Genomic DNA, 21,704 nt, shown 5'->3' on the forward strand with positions numbered 1-21,704 from the left:
CACAACCTCCATATCATTCTGTCAATAGATTAACAATAGACTTTATTGAGCTGGACAAGTTGGAAAACATAGACCCATTATGTATAGAATATTCTCCGATCAGACCCACTATAGTGATGTAACCAAGCGAACATATTCGAGTGGAATGGGTGGTAGTGAAAGCCCTTGGGGCGGAAGAAGAAACTATTGTGTAGGTGAGCAAGGCCTTTATCCATCCGTAGGAAGGGCATGTGTGCTTTGAGAGATCCATCCCCAAAGATTGATCTGGTCGCCGGATGTTTGTATTTGAAAAGGCGGACAACGTGGACAACATATGAGCCGAACGTCACCGGCAGAGATTTTACAGACGATGTACACACGGTACTACGGTAAGAGGCCTGGCTAGAACGTTGCTATACAAGCTGGAAAGGATATACTCCGGTGGGCCACTTGTGCCAATTTGCAATAAACCCAATTCCGCTGGCTGTACTCCATTATCTTTCTAAGTCCACTTGGTTTCAGCAAAGTCACATAACTATATCTTATATTAGGATTGCTAGACATTAGATCCTAGAATATTTCAGACTCAAGGTATTGTTGCATGAGGATTCTTTATCCGAAAATCTTGTATATGATCTCTGTGTGAGAATCAGTTAGGAGAGAAATCGGTCTGAAAAAGAATAAAGCTATAAATTAGACTAACATAGGAACTGTAAACAAGATAGGTAAATTGCAACTTGGCGAGTAGCTTGCGGTAGATACACGGCATCTATGTTTTGCGTTACAAGACTGTTTCGGTGCAGGTCCGAATTATTACTTTGGCAGGCTTGTGGACCGAATCAAATGAAACAAATTGGGCGGTCGTCAAACAAGAAGAAGCACTGGACTCTTCGAAAGAGACGATGTCCCCTTACATAGTCTCTGGGTCGCCGGTGGAACTCAACATTAAACTGGCCAAAGGAAGACAAAAACTGACAACAGAACGAGTTGGCTGGTGGTCACCCACCCATGCCAATATGACCTTACTGAGAAGCGAAAGTCCTGAAAAAGTCAAGTAGCCCTTGATCTTTGCGGAAATCATGCGGTTCCCACACCCGCCAACTCCACCAAAGCTTGGAGCAGAACATCCTTGTTGCGTCGCAAGAACCAATGGTCGCCATCCACTTCACGGAGCGTGAAATTCTTCGACTGCGCACCCCAATGAGCCAACTCTTCGCGGTACGCGATATCATCTTGGCGCCCGGAGAAAGCCACGATGGGTACCCCTAATTCACTCTCCTCCTGGTACTCGTAATCTAAGAGGAGTGGTGCGTCGTGATGGAGCATCTCCAGAATCCCGATGACGAAGTCCGGCTCGTCCACGTAGCGGGTGACCGCCAGCAGATAGTCGGCGCTGCTGTCCCCACTCAGACTCGACATCAGAAGCTCGCGCCGCTTCCAGACCCCAATCAGCTGGGGCGCGATCGTGCCGGTGATCATCAGGGAGGGCAGGGGGACACCTTTCCGACGCAGAGCCCGCAGGACCTCGAAGGCAATGATTCCGCCAAAAGAGTGACCCCAGAGGACGTCCGGCGGTTGCTCCCACGATTGGATCTCCGCCACGATACTCGCCACGGCGGAGGAGAAGCTGGGTAGTTCCTCGTGGGCCCGCGTCTCGCGGCCGGGCAGCTGGACAGCCACCAGGTCCAGGCCCGGCGGGCAGTCGACGAGGAAGGGCGTGAACAGAGATGCGCCGATACCCATGGAGTGGAAGCAGACCACCCGTTTTCCGGCACCGGTGCCCTTGAAGATCCACGGGGACAATGGCGTCAGCTCCTTCACCAGATCCACCACGGCGGCGTGTTGATAGGTCTGCTTCGCATCCTTGTGGGTTTCTTCCTTCCCGTCCGCGAGCATATCTTCGATCTCGGTTGCAAGGTGCTGGATCGTAGGATTATTGTAGAGACGCATCAGGGGCATAGTGACCCGTAGTTCTCGGGCAATCATACCTCGCACTTGCGTGAGGGTCAACGAGTCGAAGGCGTAGGTGTTGATCTCTTCTTTCGGCTCGATCCGGCTCGGCTCGACGCCGATAACCTTGGCGAGGCCGGCACACAGGACCTCGATCACTGGTTGGTCATCCTTGGCCGATCCAGTCGGACCGTCGTTGCTGGTTTCCCCCTTTTCATGCTGCACCTTGGTATAGTACGCGTCTTGCCGGAGGTGGTTATGGACGTCAACGAATGCGGAGAAACTGATGCGACCCAGGACACGGTGACAGGTCTTGCGGATAATGAGGCGCTCCAGTGTGGACTCGACCGTATCAAAGTCAAGTTGCAACAGCCCCTGTGCTTCCAATGAATCCAGGATGCGACTGCCAAGGTCGGCTGTGGTCATGCCGGCATAAGATCCCAAAACTCCAAGGCTGAGAGAAAGCCCCGGGAAGATTGTTGATAACGCCGGCACAGTGCATCACCCCTGCGATCGGCGGGTAATCGGTGGTGTTGTTAAAGATCGCTGCAACCGCCTTGTAGTCAGCGATATCAGCTTGCTTGATGATAATCCTCACGCCCTGATCTATCAAGTCATCGATGGTGGCCCGATGCTCAGCGGATTTGGGGCCGGAGCGGCTGACGAGCAAGAGGTGGCGGGCCCCTCGTTTGACAAGGAAGCGGGCCAGCTGTAACCCTAATCCACCGGTGCCGCCAGTGATGAGGTATGTCTTGTCCTCTGACAGCAGCAGTCGGTCCTGGGGCTTCGACTGAACAAATTCGTGTTCCGGCATCTCCACAGCGACCTTACCGATGGCGGATGAGCGAGAGAGCGATTTGAGTGCCTTGGGGAATTCGCCAAAAGGGAACCGGGTGACCGGGAGAGGCAACAACTTTCCACGGTTCAGCAAGTCAGAGACCTCGAGAAGCAGCTTCCGGTGGAGCTCAGGCTTTTGGACGGCCAAGGAGTCAACATCCACCACAAAAAGAGTACAGTTCTTCCGGAATTGTTGGAGGCCAACTCTCATGTTCCGGTAGACATCGCTCTTACCCAGCTGGAGGCAGCGGCCAAAGGGAGCCAGACAGGCAATCGACTGAGAAAAGATATTCCCATTTGATGAATTAAGCACCAGATCCACTCCCTTGCCATGGGTCATTTTCTTGACTTCATCACTGAAAGTCACGGACCGCGAATCGAATACAGCCTCCACACCATCAATGGCTTGGATCCAGGCTCGACGTTGAGGATTACCGGCTGTTGCATAGATGCGAGCGCCAAAGAGCTTGGCGACTTGGATAGCTGCGATACTTACCCCTCCAGCGCCGGAGTGGATAAGAACTGATTCACCTTCTCCCAAGCGGCCGAGATAAACCAAAGCATAATAAGCTGTCATATATGCCATGGGCAGACAGGCTGCCTCTGCAAGCGAGATCGTTGACGGAACAGGCACGACGAGCTGGTGGTTGACCACCACCGACCCTCCAAGACCCTTGGTGACTCGAGCCATCACCCGGGCCCCGACATCAATGCCGCTCACATTGGCTCCCACTCGCGTCACCACGCCAGCGATTTCCATTCCCAGATTGTCGCCACTCAGCGCGTCAGGCGTAGCCTGATCGGACTGCATCCCCATGGACGTGATGACATCGTTGTAATTCAGTCCCGTCGCGTGAACTTCGATAGCCACGTCTCCGGGGCCCAGCGCAATGGGTTCTAGATCATGAATGGAAATCTCGCCGAAGGAACCACCGTGGACGGGCTTGCCATAGTACCTTCCTCCTCTTGCGGGACCGGCTTAGACCACCGGTCTTCAGACTCGCTATCGACTGTCGTGACCTGGGGATAATAACAACCGGAAGGACGAACAGCTACCACGCAGTCGTGCCGACTGATTCGGGTATTTCCCAATACTTCGTCGAGCGAGGGCAGGGATTTCCAAGAGCCGCGCAAGGGGAGATCGAGCAGCTGTACGGATATCCGCGGCAGCTCGTTTCTCATCACACGAACCGCGGCCTGAACGCTGGCAGAGGCAGGGTCGCATTGAGTGTCTGCCGAGGTCAAGCAGCCGCCTCTGGTGAGAACGAGTACTGTCGAGCTTCCAGTATCGTGTTGTAGCCAGTTTGCAACCCTACTAAGAGCGCTATAAACCGACTCGATATGATTTTCAATATGGGGAGAAGCCATGTTCATCACAGCAGGTATGTAGATCATTACTCTGCGGTCCAGCCGGAACCCAAATTTGGCAGAATCGAAGTCGCCAGCGGCTTCTTCGAGTGAGCTCCGGTGGATAGGGACTGTAGGAAAGGCATTCTGGAAGAGACCGGCATCATCAATATCAGCGGCTAGGCCGAGATCGATGGAGATAATATTCGTCAAACTCCGGGGAACTCGGTCATCATATTCTGTCCCATTCGGCGCATGTTCGAAAGCTATCTCATGCTCTAGGGATCGAATAGTCTTTGTGGAACCCAGCCGCTTGATGACGAGGCTCTTGGCAGAAACAAGCAGTCGACCGTCCTCGGAATAGACTAAAATATCGACATTCAAGGTGTCATCGGTTTGACTCTTCACTTTCACGTTGGACCAAACTGACGAGATACCGCGTGAGTCAAGAACCTCGACGGCTTCCAGTGTGTAGGGGAGATATACAGCGCTGACACCAATGTTGTGCTGCACATAGGCGTTAACGATGTGAAAACTGGCATCCAGGAGGGCTGGGTGGAAACGGAAACGGGCTGTCTCATGCGAAATGGCGGCAGGGAGTTCCACACGAGCAAAGATTTCATTTCCACGCCGCCAGAGATTTCTGACACATTGAAACATTTCCCCGTAGATAAGCCCCGCGTTTCCAATGTTTTTGTAGAACTGTTCCACGTCAACCGGCGCTGCTGTCTGGTCGGCGGCGCTCGCGAGCGCATCAGGACCACCGGCAGGAGCATTGTTACCAGGACGATGAGGGCAAGGACTCGAGTGGTCCAGCCGAAGCCGATGCGGGGTTGAAGGCGGGTGAAGATGATCGGGTAGATGACGCCTCCGATGGCCGTGCCCGCGGAGGAGGCCCCCATCGCCAGCGCAGTGCGGGCGTAGAAGTACTGAGAGACGATCGTCGGCGCCGGCACGTACAGGCACCCGAACCCCAGCCCCATGGTCAGCGCCTGCGCCAGAAACACCTGCCAGTATGCCGTGCACAGGCTCGTCATACATATCCCCAGCACGGTGAGCAAGGCCCCCAGCACCAGCAACGACCGCACGTAACCTGCGTCGACGATCGGCCCTACAATCGCCGAGACAATGAACATGAGGAAGGCTTGCGTGGATCCAATCCATGAGATGTCCGAGGAGGATTTGGAGGCGAGGAGATCCAGTTCGTAAAATGTCTGGAAGACCCCGAAGGCGTTCATAAGTTCCCTGGAGAGATTTGATTGGTTAGTACATCACCCTGATCTGAATGTGGGTAAGCTTACCATGCAGAAGGCTCCCAGGACTTGCAGCCATGCAAACCAGTCTTCGGTGGGGGCGGAGGAGGATGATGATGATTCCTCCCCAACATCGTTGGTTTGTTGTCGGAGACCATCTTTCTCTCTGTGCTGGTCTTTCGTGCAAAATTGCGCCATGAATTTACAGAGGCTAATGTGTAGCGAGCTCGGTGAGGCGAGAATTCTCACTGTAAGGGTGTGAGGGAGAGGTGTGAATAATGGGAAAGGCGGCTTGGAGTCCCCATGATCTTGTACTAAATTGAGGTTACAATCGTCTAATGGATTAAAATTATCTAACCTATGAAAATGAGTGAAAGGGTGTCTGACCGACCTCGAGTAGGCAACCAGGCGCTGGCAGGGGTCGGGGATGCTCATGTTTTAGTACAGGCAATGTCCGAACAACAAAGAATGCGAGATAAGGGCGGGCCGCGCAAGCCATTACATGTTGGTTTGACTCCAGACCAAAATCTGACATTGGAGCCAGCCTTGGGTGATATGCAGGGGTCTGCACCTATCGGAAGATCCCCTCGGATGAATCAGGAAACGACCCGTGGTTTTAGGGCTCTATTCCCAACGTAGTATTAGGGACGCTGTCCACATCGCCAGCTGGTGCCCGATCCCTGCTAGTTACTAGATGACTAGATGACATATAAGCAAATTGTCTGTAATTTTGGGGCTTACACAGGACATGCTTAAATAAGCTTGACTTGTTAAGTTATGGAGTGCGACAGATATACACCGTCCATACTACAGTCTAAACACGTGAAAATCACCATCTTTACCTGGGAATCAAAGTTCGACTAGCACCACTGGACAGTAACTCGAAAGGTACCAGTGTCTGAGATACACATAGAATGTCTATCTTCTGGAAAGAAGGGATTATTCCCGCCCCCAAAAAGCTTTCCGACCCTAGAGACAAAGAAAAGTGAATGCTAGCTTGGAACAAAGCAGACATGCGTGGAAGGGATCCAATGACAATGTCGGACTGATAAGAATAAACTCGGACAGTGAATGATAAGTTAGTACTTACTAGATTTCCAGACTTGGACTTCAAGATTCCCACTTCACCTTTTCCAGATGGCTCACCTTATATCATCCCCTTTGAGACCCCGGATCGCAAGAGAATCTTGCAATGTGACATCAAGAATTCATAATAAACCCACCACTACCACCACTACCACTACTCCTACTCTCTTTCTCTGGCTATCTCGATTGTAACCCGTCTGGAAAACAATCATGCCTTCTACAAACGGCCACACCGCGAACGAGGAATCCCTAAGTCTCATCTCCCAGCTGCAAGCCCTCGCATCGAGGCTCAGCAACCCTAATGATCTCGACGCCCGCAAACAGTGCCTGCAGCTCAGCAAATCCCTCACCGTGGAACTGGAACAGCCCGAGAACATCGCCGTGGACATGGCCTTTGCGGTACGTCTATGACCCTCTTATATTTTTGCCGATTGCTGAACGCAAAACTCCACAGCCCATGGTCGCCACCAGCGCTCGCATCGCCGTGGACCTGAATCTCTTCGCGCACATCGTCCAGGCGAACGAACCCATCACCGCCGCGAGACTGGCCGTGCTTTCCGGTGCGGAAGAACTGTTGATCGGTAGGGCAAAACTCCCCCTCCCCCCTTATATCCAACAAAAACTTAGCCCTCAACCTCTCAGTCCGCCTCCTCCGCCTCCTCTCGGCCGTCCACTTCGTCCGCGAAGTCGCGCCGCAGACCTGGACCGCCAGCCGCATCACGCACACCATGGCGACGGAGGAGATCGCGGCGGGCCACCGCATGGTCTCGCGGCTGATCGTGCCCGCCATGCAGAGCGCGCCGGCCTACTTCCACGCGCGCGGATACACCTGCCCCTTCGACCCGACCGACGGGCTGATGCAGTACGCCTTCGGCACGAAGCAGACGACCTTCGACCGCATCGCCGGCGACCCGGCCCTCCTCCGCGACTTCAACACCTTCATGGGCAACACCATGGGCGCCCGGAAGTACTGGGTCGATTGGTACCCCGTGCAGGACCGGATCCTGGATGGCTGTGCGGCTGACAAAAGCCAGACGTTGCTGGTGGATGTCAGCGCGGGCAAGGGACATGACCTGCTGGCCTTCCGGGCCAGGTTCCCCCAGGCCCGGGGGCGACTGGTGCTGGAGGATCTGCCCGCGGTCATTGATGGGTTGAGTGAGTTGGATGTCGATCGTGCCATTGAGAAGGTTTCATATGATTTCTTCACCGCGCAGCCGGTGGTCGGCGCCCGCGTCTACTTCTACCACCATATCCTCCACGATTGGTCCGACCCTTACTGCCGCCGGATTTTGGACAAGGTGGCCGCGGCCATGACCCCGGGGTTCTCGAAGCTGCTCGTGCACGAGATCATCGTCGCAGACGAAAAGGCCGCTCAATTCCAGGCCCAGTTTGATATGACGATGATGGCGTTCAACTCGGGGATCGAGCGCACTCGCCCGCAGTGGCAGGCCCTGCTGGAGTCGGCCGGCCTGACGGTGGTCGGGGTCTGGGATTCCGTCGATGAGGGCGGCGATGGGATCGTGGAGGCGATGAAGTTACTTGAATCCTGAGTCTTGACTGGCTACGTGCAGATGACTTGGACAAGATCGTGGATATGATGTATTTGTTTCTTTGACGGTTCCTACTGCGTCTACCCAATGCAAATACATTCAAATGTACTAGTACTACCTTAGTAATGTGACCTACTCAACCGGCCACAACACCCTCCCATCCGGGCAGAACTTGAACCGATCGACCATGCGCCCGGGGACCTCATCCTCATGCTTGAAGCAGGCGGTGCGCTCGCGGGCCCAGCGCTCCAGCTGCGCCCAGTCGCGACACAGACGGACCTGCCCTGCCCCCGTCCCCGGCGGATCCCGGGGCCGCGGGTGGCCCGCGTACCGCGGGGTGTCGTCGGCGTTGCAGATCACATCCTGCCGCAGCTGGTCCAGGCAGTGCAGGACGTGGCTGAACGCGATCCGTTGCGGGAGGCCGCGGTCCGCCGTCTAGGCGTAGCGGAAGAGCGTCCGCAGACAATGCAGGTCATGATATCTCTGGAGCAGATACACGCTCTTGGACGGATCCCAGGGGAACGGCATCGCCTCGGGGAGATGCTTCTCCCGGACGAAATCGTTCTCCAGCGCCACCACGCCCGGGTCGCCGCTGAGCTCGTCCTCCCAAAGGTACGCGACCGCGCTGACGTTTTCGCTGACGAATACGCTGTGTTCTTGGATTGGGAGGGGGATGGCTCGGTGGAGATTGGCTTTGCATGATACATGCATGTCAGCGTCGCGGTTTCCTGTTGGGGGTGTTACATTCACATCGAGAATCGGGACACACACCGTAGTATGAACCCCGCTCGCACGGGGTCGATGTTAGCTTAGTACTCCTCAGCCAGTAGACGAGGAAGGTGATGTTGGTGCAGAAAAGGAGGAGGACTGCGAAGGAGAGGGCGGTGAGGAGGATGGCCCTTGGGCTTCGGTGTGGGCTCGTCAGAGTCGGGCTTGCGGATTGTGGGGGGTCCAGATTGTTAGTCCCTGGCTTGGTCTCGTTCTCATCCTCATTTTCGGAGGCCTCGTCGGTCGAGCTACGTCGAAGCGGGTGGTAGTCTTGCTGTTTGGGGGACATAATGAGAGAACTTGGAGTGCGTGCGCACTTATGCTATCGAAGTTTCACGGCGGGTGTTTACGCGGGATGAAGTAGGAAGTAGAAAGGCAGAAAGTGAGTTTTTAACATTGGTCAAGAGTACTTAGTACCTAGTAACTAAACGTCCTGACCATCTGTGAAGCATCGTTCATTCTACTCGCCACTACATACATATAAGGCAACCCAAGCCCTAGCGGTACGGCGTGAACCCCCTAAGCATTCCCATCTATCTATGCCGCATCGACCCAGGACTGGTCGATCTTAGCTGGGTAAGCAACTGCCTCATCAGCATCCGCCGCGGATCCTCCAGTCGATGTCAGCCATAATGCCTGAAAACCAAACCTGCAATGCCGAAAATGCAGAACTTATGAGTATGAGCACCGAGTGCATGGCCCGCATCGCCTGTTGAAATCCAATCAGTACCATTTCATAGGGGACTCCAGGTGAGAACATAAGCGCAACGAGAGGTACTGCGTTCACAGCGGCAGCCAGAAAGAGAAGGAGGTTCAATTTCATTTTTGCGATCTGTTGGAAGGGATGTCTCTGGGGAGGAGATTTTCTGGAAGAACTATGGTGGTGGAGTCTGAATCGGGATGATAATCGTTGGCATATTGAATGGCAGTGCAAGATAGCTGTATTCTTATACCTGACGTCCCCGAAAGTCTCCCTCCGCTCTACGTACTTGTTCAAGATGCACATGGCAGTTGTAGCGAAGCTCCAATGTTATACCCACCCGATGCTGGATTGTACGTTATACCATACCAAACAGTATGAAATGGCTGGCATCAACAAAATAAGCGAGAGTAAGTCTTGATACCTAGTACTATAGTCACAGCCCGCACAGGCTTTGGTAGTGTGAGAGTGGTTGCATGACAAGCTTACCGAATTCGCTATTTTCGTGGACACGTACTACGTGCAGCACTAATGCATGTAATTCACAAAATCAAACGTAGGATGTCGCATCCGCGAGAGCTCGAGGCTGTAGGGGCGGAAGCTTAGATGCATCATCCTACATGGCCAACGCGACTTGGACGTTAATTGGTTGAAGCACATGCTTTCTGACGAGGCAGCTGAGAATGATTAGTAGATACGGTACAGTACAGTAGACGGATGGGTACAGTACATCAACTCTTCATACCGGTACTTATCCATTAAACACACCTGTCAACCATGTTCAATCTCAGCCCCCGCTATGAACCCTCAAACCACGATTTTGACCCCGGTCGCTTGTGCACTCGTCTGGTGCAGCAGCGCTGCTATCTGTTAGTATGGCTGATCACCATTGTCATCTCAGCCGGCATCGGCGGCCTTGTTGGGAGCCGTCTTGATCATCATAGACCATGCCCTGGCGTATATTCGAATCGTGAGTTGTCCTTCCTTCTCCAGCCATTGGCAACGACTAACTCCCTCCCCTCCGATCTCAACTCATATTGTAGCCTCCATCCCACTGCGAACCAACAAAGAAGTCTTCACCTACAACCGCACCTTTGGGGCTGATCCCCGCGATGATGCCAACACCCAAGCCGCATGGGATTCAATCGTTCCCCGTAAGGGCTTCCCCCAGGATCTTGCCCCCTCTCCCTGGGCTGTGTGCCCTATAAGCCAAACCGTCCTAACCACGAACGAAGATACACAGTCGGCCAAGGGACGGTCCGATACCCTGCGCCCGATACCGACCAGATCTATTACACGGTCTCGGTGGTCCACCAGTTACATTGCCTAGTATGAAATCTCTCTCCCCCTTCATTTCCGTACCCTTGACTGCGTGTTTGCGAAACCCACCGAAGCGCTGATATCTCCCCCGTACCCTCAACGCGCAGTGGTCGATCCACCAGAGCTACTACGGGGTCCTGAGTGGGAACCACCCCGATCAGCACAACGCCAATGAGAAAGACAAGGAAGAGCAACAGCACATCCCCTGACACATGCGGCACTGTTTCGACTACCTGCGGCAGAGCCTGATGTGCGCTGCCGACGCGACGCTGGAGCCCGTGGATGCCGCGCTCGGCGGCGTCACCGGGTGGGGGGCGGAGCGCGTGTGTCGCGACTACGCGGCGCTGGCGGCCTGGGCGGAGGAGCGGCGGGTGAGTGATGCGCGGGGCTTTGATTGAGTAGGTCCCACGTACTGTACATCCCTGCGTTTTGGAGAGTTTGGTGCAGTGCCCCCAGAAGATCGAATGATTGTAATTTCTTCGATCTTCTGTTCAGTACATACGACCACAGGATGTAGAACACAGGGCTTCCCATCCGCTCAGCTGTATTCAAGCCATATATTAAATACGGCTGAGTGGAGTATAAGCTTTAATCGGCTAATTTATTTTGAATACATAACTATTATTGAACATTGATAGCTATTAATATTATTCAACAAACACAATATAGATTAAAGTGGATTATTAATCTTACCAGATTCATTACTTGATAAGATATTATAAATTATAGTATATTCAGCAACGTGAGTTTTATCGAAACTTACAGGGTTTCTGACTGATAAAAATCAATGAATCCTGCAGCAATCTGACAATCTGGCGACCTGGCGAGCGATGTCATCAGTCTCCTGCCCGCCGTAGCCCATCAGGATCATGTGTCGCACCTTCCCGGACTCATCTACCTTATAGGGCTCTTGCAGACTAACCCTGCCTAGGAGGGAAGACAGCACTACGTGAACGATAGAAGAAAATCCGGGTTCCGTGTTTGGCAACAAATTAGAACAATCAAATGCTTTTCCTAGAGATGAGATGGCTAGCCTTATAGAATCAGAGATACACCTTGTCGGCATATGTTTGTGTTGCCAGTCACATATCAAAATCCACCTCGTGCCGACTCCGGGGCTTAATCACATTGGCCTAACTTTTGGACGTGAAGGTCGAGCGGAAATCCATGTTCCACACCAGAAAGCAGAATCAAGAAGCCGGGCATTTTCCCTTGCAGGTATTAAATTTGGCATCGACCGCACTGATACATTCGCTGTAGCGCCAGCCACAGGCGTCCGAGTCGCCACACGTAGCCGACTCCTCGTTACACGCGTTATTTCCACAATGTAACTCGTTGAAACAGTCGCAGAGACAGGGCGTGATCAAGGATCCGCATGGTGGCGCCCCCTGACAAGGGGTCACCGTGGGGGTGGTGGTGGTGGTTGCTGCAGTGGTGGCCGACGGGCCGGGGGCTTGCGAGGGAGTCGCCTTGTCGCACTTCTCCTCACATTCTATCCGCTCCGACTCCACCGCCCGATTGCAGAGCTCTCGACTCACCGGGTTCTGTGGTGCCACTACGCACCGGCCAACTCCCACGATCGAATCAGCAATGCAGCCGTCCTTGCAGCCGCCGACCGGCTCACGGGGTGGGCAGTCGGCCTGACAGCCCCGGTGCTTGGAGTTTGCGGCTCCGAGGCAACTGTCGCGGTCCGCGGAATTGGGCCGAGTAGTGATGCATCGGATCGTGTCCAGGAGTGCGTTGCGCTCGCAGCCCTCGTGACATTGGTCGGGGTCACCGCTGTCCGCGACGACCGGGCATTGAACGTCGCACTGTCGGAAGATGCAGTTGGAGATTCCATCGTCGCATCCCCGTTGGCAATTCGCGTGGAACCGATTTGCCTGGCGTCTGTTTCGGATTTGCGATGCGATGTTCCAGCAGTCGTCCAGGCATTGATAGCTATCTCGGACACAGCGTTCATAGCAGGGTTGGGCGGAGCATTGGTCAGACTGTGCTGCAGCACCAGACATCATCATGCCACCGATCACCAGAAGAATCGCCCCGATCTTGGAATGCATCTCTGCTCGAAGGGAAGGGACTTGTTGTTGTGAGGTTGAGATCTCGAGAATTGGCTCTTCAAGGAGAAGTCCTTAGGCCAGGAGGCAGACGGCAATATAAATAGTTTGTAGGCAAGCATGGATCCTTTGATGAGGATAGCTCAGAGAACCGAAGGCCAGCTGGAAGCCCAGTCGTTGAAGTCATCTCCAAGCAATCTGCAGGAAACCCTTCCGTGTAGAGACCAACATTCTTTGGTTCTATCTCCCAGCAGCTATCTCAACACGAGCAAAGGTAATTTTCCGTCCGACCTAAACACAGCCCCTTCACCAAGGTGCAGAGATATGGCTCAATGGAGGTAAACATAAATAAGAACAGAAGATACCATGGGTGCGAATACGGGTGAACCATAAGGTTATCGTGGTCAGCTGGTGATTTGCGAAATTGAGTTGGAGCTGGAGCGATCGATTTGTCTTGGCAAAAGAGAGTTGAACATGAGCTCAAGCTTGACTTCGCGATAGAAAGTATAAATGACTATAGTGTAAGTCGCATGAACTGATAGAACCCCCATCATGGTCGCATTGCAGCCGCGAAACCAGGATGCCGTTGGTGGTCTTAGAATTGCCTGATATTGATTTGACTCGTCGGACCAGCTTTGGAGATATTCCTCTCCATGTGGCTGTGCAGAACGGAAACCACAGCACAACAAAGGAAAATGATCAATCTCCTTCTCCAAAGCAACAACGGCTCCGCTCTTGCCAGAACTTTCAGCCATAGTGGCAAGGCCCCTGTGGACTTTGCCTTGGAAAGAAGAAGAGAAGGCAGTATTGAAACTTTCGTGCAACGCAGATGGAACTTCAGGCTCGAAGCCGAATGGGATCCAGAGTCTCCCTGAATCCAGAGATGGTCCGATCGACCGTGGTACCCCGATCTACTACACCTTATCAAGGAATCAGTCCCCACCCTTGCAGCTTAGGAAAAAATGTTGATGGATCAGTGCGGCGGTCCGGCTCGGAATATCTCCAGAAATGACCCTCAAGAGTTTCTGTGGAAGCAGCGCCCCAAGGAATCACTATCCTTTCTACACTTCAGGCATTATTTGCAGAAGACAGAAAATGCGATATCTGCTTATCGAACATTACTGAACTTCTTTATTCAACTTCTTTCTTATCTTACTATATTCATCACAAATACAGTATTACAGAGTCTTTTTATCTTAAGCAGAATATACTACTACTATTATACTTCAAATATAAATATTAATATTACAAGTTTAACTTCTTAAGAACTCGCTTTCTAATTATTAAAATATAGGCTTGACAGCACTCACAATTTTTTAAAGTAGAAGTAATACTCTGTAATTGTTAGCTACTACAATAATTTTCTGCTTTTATAAACAAAAGTTTAAACAGCATTTCATACTTACCACATTGCCAATAACTTAGATTAAAGACAATCAGAGCCGATTAAAGAAGTAGTATTATTTATAATCTAAGAACAGCTTGTGTTCTGTTGAATATATTTATAACCTCACGGGCGCAAAATCAAGACTACCCGGAAATCATGGAATTCATCAAGGAGCTCTATACCTATGTCAAGAATAACTAAGTCTGATGGCTGACTAGATTGTCCAGGTCTTCTATGTGGGTGTCTACCATTCTTGCCAAGCTTAACAGGTCTGCCTCTCTACTCCGATGATCCTGGTTTGGCCTAGTTGATTTGTCTTGTCTGCGATGTGCTTGTAGGTGAACTCCAAATTTTCGGATACATACACAGTTCCTGGGCAGGTCCGTAGAATCAAGACAACGAAAGCAGCTACTTTGTCCTCGGTATGTCCCGGAATATACATCGTACATCTCTGGCTAATATTGACGCCCCCACTGCGATTCGGAAAGGACAAACTGCTCTAGCGGCCTTTGACCGATCGAACCGACCCACTGAGCTTAGACCCGGGCATAAGTAGAACATGGATCCCGTCTCCCCCAACCACCACCACCACCACCACCATCACAATCTTCATCTACAATGCTCTACGACGTCCTCATCATCGGCGCAGGCCCCGCGGGTCTCTCCGCGGCGCTCTGCCTGGCCCGCACCCTCCATACAGCCGTCGTCTTCGACTCGCAGTCCCAGCGCAACCGTCCCGCGGCGCACCTGCACGCCGTGCTCACCTGGGATCACCAACCTCCTGCGCAGTTCCTCACAGACGCCAAAGCCAACCTTCTCACGCGCTATCGTACCATCCAATTCCATGACGCCAACATTCAAAGCATCGAGCAGACCCCGCAGGGGCTCTTCCACGCTCGCGACCACACCGGAGCCGTCTGGCGCGGCCGGAGCGTCCTCCTCGCCATGGGGGTGCGTGACATCCCGCCCGCGATTGAGGGGTACACTGAGTGCTGGGCGAGTGGAATGTGCGTTTGGCCCCTCTTACCCACCGACGCAGAGAATTGGATAAGAATGCTGGAGAAGAGGTTTCGCTAATGTGTGAATCATACGGTCCAGCTTTCACTGCCTCTTCTGCCACGGGTACGAAGAGCGAGGCGCGGAGTCCTGTGGGGTGCTCTGCGCCGGGGAGCTGCTGGCCGCTGGGCCCGTGGTGCACATGGCCCGACTGGCCGCACGGTTGGCCAAGCGGGTTACCCTCTACACGAACGGGGAGGGGGGCGAATTGGAGGAGCATATCCGGGGCCTCTTGCGGCCAGACGAGCTAGCCAGGTTCGTGGTGGATTCCCGACGCATTGTGCGCATGGTTAAGGGCGAAGTAGCCTCGACGGTGATCCTGCAGTTCGCGACGGGCGAGCCGGTGGTGGAGGGGTTTGTGGTCAATCGACCCAGGACAGAGCTCCAGGGAGCGCATCTAGTGGCGCAGCTGGGCTGTCGGCGCACCCCCCACGGGCTGATTGAGGCTGCCGAGCCCTTGTATCAGTCTTCGGTAGCGGGGGTGTTTGCGGCCGGAGATTGTGTCGCGCTGGGCAAGACCGTGACAAATGCGATGGCCACGGGAGCATTTGCGGGGGCAGGGTTGGCGGCGCAGTTGGGGGCCAAGGGAGATGCTAGATCTGAGTGATTGAAGGATTGTTCGGCTGTGTGATGGTGGGCTTTGGGTGCAGGAGCTACACTAGAATATCCAGAGCAAGACTCCACCTACGCAATCTATATGTTAAGCACTCCGTACAGCATTGGACGTTCCTGTGTGTGGTGGAGTCTCAGACCCCACATATCCTTGAAGCTAGCGGGCACTTGCCGACCCAGGGCTCCACATCTAATCACTCACCTGTAGCCCGTAATCGGTAAGCGAACCGACTGGGCAAGCGAGCCGGCAGCTATGTATTACATACTAAAAAGGCTGAAACTCTCTTGTATATTAGCATAAGACAGAATGAACAGATATTATCAATTGTTACTCCCGCCTCCCATAGCGTACAGTAATGGGGGAGAACTCCCAGACCCCCCTTCTTTCACCTTCTCCAATTCCCCAAAACTGATAAAGAAAAAGGCAGTGGGGTTGGTACCAGCCTCGCCGCCGAAATCAGCATTAAGTATGTTGTGTGCAGCGTCGTTCTGCCCGTCACCGAGGCCACGGCTATTGGAGGGCGCGCCGGCGTCGATCCCGCCCAGCTGTATGCCGTTCTCCAGGCTTCTTCCGGGCAGACTTTCATGGGGGAGCAGATGTGGCGCATGGCGGAGGCGGTTCGGCAGAGCCAAAAGGAGCATACTCCTTTCTTTTCCAGTGCCAAGGGGCAGTCGTCAAGCGGCGCAGTCCCCCGGGTTCCCGTCGAGTTGATGGTCAAGGACATGCGTTGGGGATCCAAGCGGCGGAGGCGGTCGGGGTCGTGCCCTTAATAGGGCGGGTGGCGGAGGGGGTGTGGACGGTTGAGGCGAGATCGGAGGGCGCTGTGTATTGGGACCGCTTGGGGGATCCTGCTTCTGGAGAAGCAAAGTAGCACGGCAACAATTCGAGACTGTTTCTAGATGATTATAATGGAAGTGTTGAGTTGTTGATTTCGCCAGGTGTGGACAATGTTTGCTTTGTTGTATGTTCTTTGCGCAGTATGTAAATAGACCTAACTGTAGTTGGCCGATCTGTACCAATTTGTTCTGAATTCTGGTGCTACTAATATTGTATTTGACTAGGTACTTTTCTCTGCTTCTCTTATTTTAGTTTTTACGACTTCTAGTACTAATCTTCTTAACTGCTCAGTTTTAAAAAGTGTATAATTTGAAGGCATGTTAAGATTATCAGGGCTATATAGGATTGGACCAATGTTTATCTCAGATTACTATTTTATCAGAATTCCGGAATACCCTAGTTAATGTTGTATATGATAGCTATATAAGCTAGGTAAAGAGTTCGGACTGTAATACCACCCAGTATAGATATACTAGGGAAACTAGGCGTTTGTAAATCAGTACAGATAGCTTGCTGTCCTAGGTCAAACGGTTGCTTCAGCCCAATATTTACATCCTTTCGCCAGAGTTGTGCGGAAATCGAGTGAAACTCTATCATTCGAGAAGAAACACATACATAGGTCGATAGGCAGACTCTGTCTTTCTTGTCCAATAATCTACTCCTCCTTTCCGATTCCAAACATCCCCCGCACCACCGCATTATTATAATTATCAAGCGGCGCCGCCTCCGCCACGACGGACCAGACGCCGTCCACCCGCGCCGCCACCACATCAGACAACGGCCCCCGCCGCAGCGCCGCCAGCGTCTGCTCCAGCTGCCCGCTGTTCCGGGCCCCGACGAGGATCGCATCCCCGTGCGCCCCGCGCAAGGCCGAGTGGTACACCACCCACCGGTACGCCAACTCCGCCGGAGGCAGGCCGGCCTCTCGCGCAATCGCGCCCCACAGCCGTAGGCCCTCCCGCATGACGGGCGTGTTGTACAGCGCGTGGTAGAACCCGCCCAGCGTGGTCGCGGGGTCCCATCTTCCCCGGTTCGTGACACTCTCACTTCCACTACCACTACCACTACCACGACCACTATTCTTTTCAGTGGATGAACCTGCTGCTGCTATTTGTGGTGATTGTGGTTGCAACTGCTCCACCTCCTTCGCCAGCAGCCCGCCCGCGATAGGCGAGTACGCGTAGAACGCGATCCCGTGCCGGCGGAGAGTGTCCAGGAGTCCCGTCGTCTCGGCCCCGCGCGCGATGGCCGAGTAGTTCCCCTGGTAGACGGTGGGGCGGAGGTAGTCGTTTGCCTGGACGAGGCGGACGACCTCGTCGACCTCAGCGGGGAGGAAGTTGGAGAGCCCGAAGCGACGGATCCGGTTGGTGCGGTGGAGGTGCGTGATGGCCTCGAGGAGGGGCGCCAGCGGGGCGCGGCGGTCCGGCGCGTGGAGGTAGTAGATGTCAATCTGAGGGAGGTTATCTTAGTTCAACATGTCTGTCTGCGGGTCTCTACCTCAACGGGCTAAGGATGCAGAGGACGGAGAGGGAGGACTTACTTGATCGGTCTGCAGCTTCCGGAGACTCTCTTCGGCCGCAGCGAGGAGGACTTCTTCGGTGGCCGGCTCGGGCAGGAACCCGCCGGGGAACTTGGTGGCCAGGGCGAACCGGTCCGCGGCATGGGCCTGGCCCAGGAGCTCTTCGGAGCGGTCGTAGATGGGCGCCGTGTCGATCGCCCGGATACCGTGAGAATGCAGTTGGTTCAACGTGGCCTGCACGTCGGAGAGAGAGGGGTTGCTGACCTCGCTGATGAAGGAGCCCCCGCCGTAGATGAGTTGGACTTGTTCTACCGTCATTTTTGCTTTTCACACTCAACGAGATATTAGACCGGACTGTCTGGTTTCAATGTAATAGCAGCGAGCTGATGCTGATCTTCCCGGGTGATGGCATCCCTTTATACGACAATGCTGTTCGTCATCGCTCTCTTGCTCTTCCACTATCAGCACGGCTCGCAGGGTTTAGGGCTGGTGGGCGGAGATAGCAATGGTATGCAGAGCCTTAAACTCCGGACACAAAACTCGCGCTAGCGGACAGAGTCCGACCCGCCCTATATCTTATCGATGTTAGCCTATACATACGCCAGCTAAGATTCCCTTGCGCACGACTTGGAGTACACCGGCGCACTTTTCCATTTGAATTCTACCTACACTAGCTGTTTTGGTTTTGTTTTCTTTTTTCTTTTGTTTGCAAAACAGGAGTTAACAGTACAATTGTGAAAGGTAGTTGTCATTGATACCTACTACGCCTAATACTCATAGTAGGCGATATCAAGAAAGACAGCAAATATAGAATATGTGTAAACATTCCCGAGGTTAACATATATCTTGGAACCGCAAATCTTATTTGAAAGGTGTGACATGAAAAGAGGGTAAAGCACCTCATCAGTACATTTGTGTAAGAACATCCAGAGTTATTGACGCTATCTTCAGCCACAGATGAGCATCAGTGAGTACGGAAAATGAGTAAGTGTTAATAAAAATGTCAATAAAAACGCCTACAGCGAACAACCTTCTCTCGGCGAAGCATATACAACGGGTCCCTCCCGCCCGGAAGTCATCCACCCTTTCAGCGCGTATTCCGCCGCACCTGCAGCACCAGTGCCAGTATCCGCATTCTCTCTCCCCGCCAACCGCAAATCATACAGAAACAGAGCCCTTGCCAGAGTCACCGTAATCTCGTCCATGGCGAACCGCCGCGCCACACACGCCCGGGGCCCGACACTAAACGGACAGAAGGCCGACAGCATCCGAGACCGTTTCTGCCGCTGTTGTTGCCTCTCTTCCTCGCCCATATCATCACTCTCCTCCCCCTTACAACTACTATCTAACACACCCTCCCACCGACCAGGGAAATACCGATCCGGCGCAGGGAAACAGGTCCGATCGCGCTGCACCGCGTAGATGGGGCAGCCGAGAACAATGCCGGCAGGGAGCCACACGCCGTCGACCTGGATACCACCCTCAAGAACCCGCCGCGGCGCCAGGCCCGTCACCGGCGGGGCCAGGCGGAGGGACTCGTGGATGCAGGCGTGCAGGTAGGTGCAGCGGCGGAGCTGGGGACTGCCGGGGCGAATGGCCTCGACAGTAGTGGGAAAGTGGGTGCGTACTTCGGCGGTGGCGCGCGCCAGGGCGGCCGCGTGGTGGCATAAGTGGAAGACGGCCGCGCTGAGGGCCACGGCCGTCGTGTCGGAGCCGGCGATGACGAGCTGCAGGAGCTCGATCCAGACCTCTTTGTTGGTCAGGGGCCGGGGGTCAGGGCCGGAGTGGGTAATGGTGGATGTGGTGAGGTGGCTGCGAAAGTCGGGGGTTATTTTGTGGGGGTGCTCTTTTTGTTGTTGCTGGATCCAGCGGCCGAATGCACGGATCTGCGTCGAGATGGGGGCGAGGAATAGGCGGTCGAGTCGGTATTTTTGGATCGCGGGCTGGATGAAGCACTTTATCAGGAGTCGGTCAGCTCTCTGGTTCGGTGTTCTGGTGCATGTTAGGGAAGCTGAAAGGAAAGGGGGGTCTGGGGGTTCTCCCCCAGCACGCCTCTGGAAGCACTTGTCATGGACCATGGAAGGGAGAACCTACGATCGCGTTCCGACGACTGATGCGGCTGATCACATTTGGGATATATCGGAGCGCTGTGCATTGGAGGAGGCCAAAGGCCTGGCCATAGCAGAGGTCGCTGATGATATCGAAGGTGAGATAGTCCGACAGTACTGCCATGTCCGTCGCTCGTCCATCCTGGCTGGACTCCCCGAGCGAGGCGCAGAAGGTGCGAATGTGCGACAAAACGCGCTCCTCGACGCCCTTCAGCGCTGAGGGGGTAAACAGCTGCGCAAGGATACGGCGTTTGGCTGCATGTTGGCCTTTGTCCAAGCAGCTGATTGTGCTGGGGATGTGGCTGCTGGCGCTCATCACAGAATACGCATCGTCCTTGCGGACGTTGGCTCGAGCGGAATAGATTTGGGCCATTGCCGTCGGGCTATTCATGGAGATGGAGTTGGGGCCGAACCGCACGATCGGGCCTGTGGTCGAGGTTGTGGCTTCTGTTAGCATGTGTCTGTGGGTGATGCTGGCCTCAGGGATCGTACCGTACGCATCATGCCATTCCCGGAGTTTGAGATGGATGGTACCCTGCCACGTGTAGTATGCGGCATACCAGTTCGTAAGCTTGGCCAGCAAGGGTCCAGGGTGTTGATGGAGACGGTGGAAGTAGATTCGATGGACACACAGCCCGGCGATCTATGATGTGGGTCCATGTTAGGGCTGTGGGGACGGAGATACTGGAGGGGGAGACGGGGAGATTGCACTGACATAGAGTATGACGGGACATAAGGTGTAGATGGGAGGGACATGTTCCAGCATTGTGATCAGATAAAAAGGAGATGGCTGTTAGTTGAATGAGGCTCAAAGCGATCTGCTCCAGCTGCTAGGTATTTATACATGTGGGCTTCATGGTCGCTCACTGTCAGCCAACTCCGCTAGCGGGCCAAATCCGACCTCGGCCGCCTCGGAGGCCCCGCTCATTGATACAAAGCTCAATCATAAATAAGGTATCCATTTCATCCTTCCCTCATCCACACACCACAGGCTTATATATGTATTCCCAGTACATCACTGAACTGACGGCCGTCCAGGCCTGTGCGCTATCAATGGCAAAACAACAATCTAGTCAACTAGACGACCCTGAAAACCCGCGAAATTGGCCCTATGCCCGACGATTGACCTTTGTGATCGGAGTCTGTATCGCCCCATTCGCTGTGTAAGGCTTCCTCTTCCGAGTGAGTTCAGAGCTGTCGATGCTGACTCATTCTCTCCCCGGCATCTATGGCAACTCCGTCTACCTCGCGAGCATTTCGGGCGTCATCCAAAAGTTCAATGTCTCAATCACGCTCGCCATTAGCCCCGTCCCCTTCTAGTGTCTCGGCTAGATCATTGG

At 53.8% G+C, this 21,704-nt stretch overlaps 8 protein-coding genes across 8 annotated transcripts; 3 read left to right on the plus strand and 5 right to left on the minus strand.

Annotated features, from left to right (window-relative positions):
* Positions 1 to 1,056: 1,056 nt before the first annotated feature.
* On the minus strand, positions 1,057 to 5,524 carry BO66DRAFT_438646 (uncharacterized protein; the record flags this gene model as incomplete). Its single annotated transcript, XM_025651077.1, has 5 exons — positions 1,057 to 2,345; positions 2,425 to 3,663; positions 3,723 to 4,815; positions 4,896 to 5,358; positions 5,415 to 5,524. The coding sequence occupies 5 exons, from the start codon at positions 5,522 to 5,524 to the stop codon at positions 1,057 to 1,059; spliced, it is 4,194 nt and encodes a 1,397-aa protein (XP_025503765.1).
* Positions 5,525 to 6,524: 1,000 nt separating this feature from the next.
* Positions 6,525 to 8,033, plus strand: BO66DRAFT_451852 (sterigmatocystin 8-O-methyltransferase). Its single transcript, XM_025651888.1, has 3 exons — positions 6,525 to 6,851; positions 6,907 to 7,033; positions 7,095 to 8,033. The coding sequence occupies exons 1-3, from the start codon at positions 6,663 to 6,665 to the stop codon at positions 8,000 to 8,002; spliced, it is 1,224 nt and encodes a 407-aa protein (XP_025503766.1). The 5' UTR covers positions 6,525 to 6,662; the 3' UTR covers positions 8,003 to 8,033.
* A 101-nt stretch (positions 8,034 to 8,134) lies between these two features.
* BO66DRAFT_438648 (uncharacterized protein) lies at positions 8,135 to 9,059 on the minus strand (the record flags this gene model as incomplete). Its single annotated transcript, XM_025651078.1, has 3 exons — positions 8,135 to 8,437; positions 8,501 to 8,694; positions 8,774 to 9,059. 3 exons carry the CDS (start codon positions 9,057 to 9,059, stop codon positions 8,135 to 8,137), a joined length of 783 nt encoding a protein of 260 aa, XP_025503767.1.
* A 1,188-nt stretch (positions 9,060 to 10,247) lies between these two features.
* Positions 10,248 to 11,188, plus strand: BO66DRAFT_438649 (uncharacterized protein; the record flags this gene model as incomplete). The annotated part of the gene is made up of 4 exons (XM_025651079.1): positions 10,248 to 10,440; positions 10,514 to 10,624; positions 10,714 to 10,799; positions 11,033 to 11,188. The coding sequence occupies 4 exons, from the start codon at positions 10,248 to 10,250 to the stop codon at positions 11,186 to 11,188; spliced, it is 546 nt and encodes a 181-aa protein (XP_025503768.1).
* Positions 11,189 to 11,980: 792 nt separating this feature from the next.
* BO66DRAFT_438650 (uncharacterized protein) lies at positions 11,981 to 12,847 on the minus strand (the record flags this gene model as incomplete). Its single annotated transcript, XM_025651080.1, has 1 exon — positions 11,981 to 12,847. One exon carries the CDS (start codon positions 12,845 to 12,847, stop codon positions 11,981 to 11,983), a length of 867 nt encoding a protein of 288 aa, XP_025503769.1.
* Positions 12,848 to 14,849: 2,002 nt separating this feature from the next.
* On the plus strand, positions 14,850 to 15,894 carry gliT (thioredoxin reductase gliT; the record flags this gene model as incomplete). Its single annotated transcript, XM_025649299.1, has 2 exons — positions 14,850 to 15,238; positions 15,330 to 15,894. 2 exons carry the CDS (start codon positions 14,850 to 14,852, stop codon positions 15,892 to 15,894), a joined length of 954 nt encoding a protein of 317 aa, XP_025503770.1.
* Positions 15,895 to 17,392: 1,498 nt separating this feature from the next.
* On the minus strand, positions 17,393 to 18,574 carry BO66DRAFT_323335 (aldo/keto reductase family protein; the record flags this gene model as incomplete). The annotated part of the gene is made up of 3 exons (XM_025643800.1): positions 17,393 to 17,783; positions 17,871 to 18,187; positions 18,278 to 18,574. The coding sequence occupies 3 exons, from the start codon at positions 18,572 to 18,574 to the stop codon at positions 17,393 to 17,395; spliced, it is 1,005 nt and encodes a 334-aa protein (XP_025503771.1).
* Positions 18,575 to 19,272: 698 nt separating this feature from the next.
* On the minus strand, positions 19,273 to 21,130 carry BO66DRAFT_411598 (cytochrome P450; the record flags this gene model as incomplete). Its single annotated transcript, XM_025649300.1, has 4 exons — positions 19,273 to 20,211; positions 20,351 to 20,790; positions 20,857 to 21,007; positions 21,080 to 21,130. 4 exons carry the CDS (start codon positions 21,128 to 21,130, stop codon positions 19,273 to 19,275), a joined length of 1,581 nt encoding a protein of 526 aa, XP_025503772.1.
* Positions 21,131 to 21,704: the final 574 nt, after the last annotated feature.

This window comes from Aspergillus aculeatinus (assembly GCF_003184765.1).
Source record: "Aspergillus aculeatinus CBS 121060 unplaced genomic scaffold BO66scaffold_25, whole genome shotgun sequence".
NCBI lineage: Eukaryota > Fungi > Ascomycota > Eurotiomycetes > Eurotiales > Aspergillaceae > Aspergillus > Aspergillus aculeatinus.

Bases quoted from the DNA above. Each gene is read 5' to 3' on its own strand.
- BO66DRAFT_451852 (XM_025651888.1), top strand. From the start codon at position 6,663: ATGCCTTCTACAAACGGCCACACCGCGAACGAGGAATCCCTAAGTCTC. The intron at 6,852-6,906 runs GTACGTCTATGA...AAAACTCCACAG, and splicing joins CCGTGGACATGGCCTTTGCG to CCCATGGTCGCCACCAGCGC. The intron at 7,034-7,094 runs GTAGGGCAAAAC...TCAACCTCTCAG, and splicing joins TGCGGAAGAACTGTTGATCG to TCCGCCTCCTCCGCCTCCTC.